Raw genomic sequence first — 6111 nt, forward strand, 5'->3', positions numbered from 1 at the left:
CGATGTAACTAAGAGAGAAAGACTAGGGGGTAAAATTCTGCCTTCCATCTCGCTTTTTGGCGTCTGCGCTGTAGTGTTTTTGTATCGTGAGAGTGCGCAGAGACGGCAATGTATTAACCCCCCTTGTATCTCCCGATACTGAATAGTCTACAGGAGTTCAATTGGGGCGATGACCGTTCAGACCTTGAAACGTCATATCCTTTTTTCTACTTCGATGTCATCACTGATTGGATAATCACATCTGAATGCTTTTAATTTCTCTAGACCTAATCAGGGGAAGTAAATTTCACATATCTATGCGGGGAATGGCGAACTCTCGAAAGATGTCACTGCGCGTTACGCGCTTGTTCGCTTCTTTACGCGCTTAAGGCGAAAGCAAGATTTTCTTTTCGTCACCAAGATAATAACGGTAGAAAGAGCCCGAAGATCTCAAGAAGAACTAACCTAAGCCTTTGCTATTTTCACCCAAGCTTTTTATCTCGAAAACTTCGAATATAACCAAAACTTTCACGAACCTCCATCTATGTTTTCGCGATAAACATAGGCGGTGTTGAGACGCGTCAAACTTGCTTATTTTTATTCTTATCTTTTGTCTGAAAGAAATGGTAGTTACCATAATATGTTCTGTAATGTTCAAAATGATAGGTATTTAATTGGAAATATTTTAAATTGAAACTTATTACGGAGTTTAATATATTAACAGAGTAAGATAATTCAAGTTTCTCCGCGAGAATATCCCCGCGCTTTCAACTTTCATTTAGACTTAACACGTACAAGTTCCTGAATTGTAATCACGTGCTTTTAATTTCATTTTCAACTCTAATGAATAGAATATTGTGTTAGGAAGGCGGCATCCATCTAACTGTAACTTTCTAAATTATTTCTGTCGACAAAACGGGTGCGTAGAATTCCCAGTAGCATCGACACGTTCTTGTGTTTCTAACTAAAGTTTTTTCAGTCGTTTCTTTTAGGGTTAGCTTCTGGTAAACCGAGCGCAGTGCGTCCCCCTGTCACATTGTGATTTATTGAAAATCCCCACGGCCAGTTACGGCGCTCCGTGTTGGGATAATTTAGTTTCCAACTTTTTCCTACAAGCCCAAGTTTGTTCTGGGGGACCACGCGAATAGGACCCTCAGCGCCGAATCTATTTTTTCTTCAATTTCGCTGACTAACGGTCGACCAAGGCCTAAGACCTATTGGCGAGGAAAAAAAAGCATGGAAGCGCTAACCCTAAATATGATCAGACAACCGACAATTTCCTTTCGGAATCAGAATGAAGCGCGTAAACTAGTCCCTGGCCCCGTAGGGAAATTGATAGGATTTAATGCAGCTTTACGTCTGGAATTTTGGTAAAAACAAAGAGAGGTTAGACAAGGCTTAGTTGTTGTTTAGTTAACCCTAATGAGAAAAGATTTTCATGTTTAAAGAGAGTATATAAACCCAAATTTTGGGGTGCGTCAAGTAATTATCCTAACTGCTACCACGGTACCCTTATATGTTCAAAAAGGTTTTGACAAAACTTGGGAAGGTTTAGTTTTTCTTGGTGGTGTGTTTAAAGTAGCAGACGACATGATTGCACATGTTAATAATGAACAATTGAAAGTTGCACCTTCACTTTAGAAAACACTTTTCTATTCGCCTCTGTACGAATTTATAGCAATACTTTAGTTGTGGTCCTTCTGCTAACCTCGTGGTCACGTGATATAAGTTAAAACAGGATTATTGAAGGCTTAACACATCTCGAACTCTCTCCATAAATTTTTTATTTCGCTTTAAAAGCCGATTCCTTTTTTTTCTCTCTTGTAGAAAGAGAGTTAGGATCTTTTGTCGTCGTCTTGAATTCAATTTTCTCGTTGGGTTGTTTCAATTCAAAAGCTTATTGTTATTGTCCGCTCGATAAAATTCTATTTCCCATTCGCTTTTATCTCCATAACCCGCTAAGAGTATTATCAGAAGCAAATAGGAATAAACAGAAAGTGGGACAGTAAGGAGGTAGGTCAAAGGTTGAGTTTGGGGTTAACCAATGAAGGTGGGAGAAAGCGAGACCGTAAACGTCATATTGGCTACTACGGAAGGCTTTCATTAACCTCAAGCCAAGCCCACCTTCTGTTATATTTATATTTCTATTTGTATTTGATATCAGGGAATAAATATGGTAAGTTATTATTAAAATACACGTTTTTTTTTAATTGAAATTCGATATAATTTATTTCAAGTAAGTAACTACATTAAACTATAGTGTACATTACAGAGAATCAGAAAACCTTGCACGACAATTATACGGGACTTACGAGGTTACCGCCCCCTTTTCGGAGAGTTGTTCTGCCAAGGCTACAGAGCGTGTTCGACGACAGGCAATGTCAGCCACTAACTAAAGGCCGCCGACAGGCTATGGCAGCGCCCACAGAAATACCTCTCGTAAATCCCGTATATGCCCTTGACGAAAGATCTTTCAAATATGGCGGGGAAAAAATCACGCGCACTGTTCAATTGTCAAATTCAAATTAGGCTTAGCATGTAAAAGTACGTTCAACTCTACATTGTGTAGGGTCGTGAACGAAAACGATGTTTAATGTTTTCGGTTACGAGTATAACAGTCGCTAAACCGAACGAGCATAGTAAAATCATGAAAATGCTGTTCAAATTGATAAGATTAATGTAGATTATCTTCTTGGCTTTTTTCGATTCACCCAAATCTCTGCTTAGTCTCATTTTGAAGTATTTGTCCCAATACAGAAGAAGGCCGTGACATTCGATTCTTCTAAGCCTTAAATAAAAAGATTAACTATTAAAGTGTGGGGTAAAATAGAGCCTCGTGTGTTGAGAACCTTATTGTATTAAGACGGAACCATGGATAAAGAATGCGCGTGAGGAAATATTTTTCACTCCATATGATAGGCAACTCCCTATCTCGAACGACAGCTTATTCTGTCGTTCGAGATAGGGAGTTTCCTATCCTATAGCGTGAAAACAAATTTCCTCACGTGTATTCTTTATCCATGACGGAACATTGGAGGGTATGTGTAGTACCAGGTTTATTTATGGGAATGTTGTAGATTACCTGACGTTGAATTCGTGTTTGAATTTGAACGCGTGTCCATAAGCTATGGCTTGATTTACGTTCAGCAATGGTTCTTTCGGAATATGAATATCTTCGAATGAGTATTTATATTCGTACATCATTTTGCAAAATATTTGAAAATTAATAATAAAGGCGAAATTTGAATTGTTGATTTGCTTGAAAATTTCAGGAAATGATTTTTCAATTGTCATTTCTTTTTCCCTCATTTTCTGGCTTAGATATCGAATGTCAGCGTCATCGGAACTCTAATTTGCATTAAATTAAGCATTATACAGTTTCATCCTAAAAGTGTAATTATAGGAGCAAAGTGCAGTGGGACTGTTTTATGGGACGTCAATTTTTGAGTCGAAAATGTAACTTCTATGACCAATTTTGTCCTCGCAAGACACACACCCTAAACAAGTTTTGATTGGACTGTTTTACGGACGACCCTTAGCATTTTATTTAAATTTCTGCGTTAAATTCAGGGGGTCAACAGCAAAACACACTAAACAGTGACCCTTAAAGCAAACTGTCAGAGTATTTTCGACTCAAAATTGATTGCCCATAGAACAGTCCCAGCACCCATTTTGGAACACCATAACTTCTGACACATACCTTCAAGTATTTCGGAACACTTTCAAACTCTTTCAATGTCCCTGCCGTTAAATTCCGATACCTCAAGGCATCGACAAGTTGCTTTACGGTGTCAATTGCAGGTGTACTTGTTTTCAAATTTACGGAAGCAGCCAGGGTTGAACCGTATATCTTCAAAGTGCAACCGACAAAAGCGATTAAAGAAGCCATAGCGACAGCGCGATAATTGACATCTCTCATAGTGGAAGGTTTTGCCAAACCCATCATTAGTGATACGACGCTCCAACCTGTGAATGTCTTTGGGATCATGTTGTTATTCGGAATGCAATGTCGGATCGAAATCACAAGCAACATTAACGTTACCACCATCATGATCAATAGTACCCAAAGCTAGTGTTTAGAACGAAAACAACAGTTCTTTATCTAACAGAAATCATAAGTTCATAAGATAGGTTCCACAGGCTTGTCACTGGTTACTGAGAGCTTGTCATGAATGAAGTGACGTAGGTCATAGATTCTCGTAAAGCGACGCCTGGTAAGGCGCTGTCAAAGGCTTAATACAGAATAAATATGAAGGTATGAAGATGGACTGCTAAACCGAGTGTAGTCAATTCTCGCTTGTCGTTCTCGAACTAGCTCTCAGTAAGTCTCAAGCATTACGAAGTATAGGAAGTGTCATTCTTATGGAACATATCTTATAAACTTATGCAGAAATGCATGCTCAAAAATATAAATGAAAATATGCACGTACATCATTATGAAATGGTTTCGCCAGAAAATGGTCACTTTTCCAAGCTACATTCGACTGAGTTTTGGTAATATAGACGAATGAGTCTCGTCCGGAAATGTACGCCATGGTCGCGCCTTGTTGACGATCATCAGTAACAAATAGACTGTTACCACTGAAATCAGCTTCCTGCATTTAACAATAGCATGAACTCCTAAATCAGAAGTATATTATACTTCTCTTCGAGAGAAGTGTACCACAAAGTGGGATAATTGTAACATGATTCTTCCCAACATCAGAACATTTGAAGCAAGGTTACTAAACCGAATCATATACGCGATAAATAGTTCCCTCAACATTACTCTATTGGCGCTTAACTATTTGCCAAGGCGCGCTCGTGGATTTTTGTCCCACGTCAAGACAATCAAGGTTTGTGGGTTGATTGCTGAGGATTTAGTGCCAAATAATTACAGAATTCACCCTAGCACGGTGCGATGCCCATCTGAAGTTTGATGAGCGAGAGAGCAAACAAAAAGGGTGAGTCTTGGAAGAATCATGTTACATAACTAAAGTATTAAGAGGATACAGAGTGTCATCCTTCTTCTATTACCCCCTTCTGCTTATATTAATTAATTTATCAACAAGCATGTACCCCATTGGCTAACATTCCAAATATTCCATCGAACGAATAGTTTCCTACCATACCACCATATTTTCCGTCATTTGGGATTACCAATCTGTAACTAAAACTAAAGATATAGTTTATGTTTAAAATATTTCAATTATTAAGCAATTATATCTACTTGAAACCCAATGCGCTTGCAAGTATTTGTAATAATTTAAAATCGATACCATATGTCCCTCGTAGCGACCCATCGGGACGCCTGTCAACTTTAAAAAATGAATTCTGAAATTCATAAGTAGTAAAATAATTAATAGAGCTGAAATTAAACATAATTATTGTAAGAGAAACTTACGTTAACAACAGCTACGGTGAAAGTATAATTTTCTAAAGCTCGCATAGTTCTTTTCCGAAGTGATTCAACTTATATAATAATGTCAACTTTCTGGGACCAAATTCGATCCGTTACTTTAATCAAATCGATGTGATTGTCATCTAAATAGCATCGAAGGACAAATGGCAAACTATAGAAAAAGTAGACGTTGGTCAACTGGTACTACTGACACACTTGCGACTTGCGTAATGGTTGTAAACAGCGTCCAGAAACACAATACGCGAGGAGAGGCTATTTTGGTTACTTAACGGGCGTTTCCCCAATTGTATGTCACGAATCGAAAACAAAGAACAATTTACGTAAATGCATTTTTTTTTCGGAATTTATTTCTAAAAGTCTTATAGTGTCCTAACATCAATGGCAAAAATGTTAAATTAGTAGTAACAGTGAGTGTTTTGTTTGTTAAAATCAATTAAGAATGTTGTTTAACAACGTGAAGAACATACTTTATTTACCTTTTGTAACTCGGAACTTGTCACACGAAGTAGCAGAAAAAATTAATACTCCTTGAACGTGCAAAAAAATAATACAAAATTTCATGATAAAATATTTGTGGAAAATATAAGTATTTTTCAAATAATTGATGCCTTTAAAACTGAAAATTTTATTATCCGTTACTTGAGCCAAGTAATTTTGACCGCTTGTCTTTTACATTTTAAGGCTTGGTTATCAAAGGCACTTTTTATTAATATCCCTGAAGACACGAGGAT

General features: G+C 37.5%; 1 protein-coding gene across 1 annotated transcript; it reads right to left on the reverse strand.

Moving 5' to 3' along the window:
* Nucleotides 1–1088: 1088 nt before the first annotated feature.
* On the reverse strand, nucleotides 1089–5407 carry LOC149625186 (putative glutamate receptor). Its single transcript, XM_089852082.1, has 8 exons — nucleotides 5363–5407; nucleotides 5189–5292; nucleotides 5038–5134; nucleotides 4410–4574; nucleotides 3680–4048; nucleotides 3062–3327; nucleotides 2587–2767; nucleotides 1089–1193 (listed from the first exon to the last, which is right to left on the reverse strand). Exons 1-8 carry the CDS (start codon nucleotides 5405–5407, stop codon nucleotides 1089–1091), a joined length of 1332 nt encoding a protein of 443 aa, XP_089708208.1.
* Between the last annotated feature and the right edge of the window lie 704 nt (nucleotides 5408–6111).

Source organism: Phalangium opilio, unplaced genomic scaffold (assembly GCF_054372755.1).
Source record: "Phalangium opilio isolate 3A_F unplaced genomic scaffold, DU_Popi_V2 ptg000105l_1, whole genome shotgun sequence".
Lineage (NCBI taxonomy): Eukaryota > Metazoa > Arthropoda > Arachnida > Opiliones > Phalangiidae > Phalangium > Phalangium opilio.

Bases quoted from the DNA above. Each gene is read 5' to 3' on its own strand.
- LOC149625186 (XM_089852082.1), bottom strand. From the start codon at position 5,407: ATGCGAGCTTTAGAAAATTATACTTTCACCGTAGCTGTTGTTAAC. The intron at 5,293-5,362 runs GTAAGTTTCTCT...TATGAATTTCAG, and splicing joins TCACCGTAGCTGTTGTTAAC to AATTCATTTTTTAAAGTTGA. The intron at 4,049-4,409 runs GTACGTGCATAT...TCTAAACACTAG, and splicing joins CGAAACCATTTCATAATGAT to CTTTGGGTACTATTGATCAT.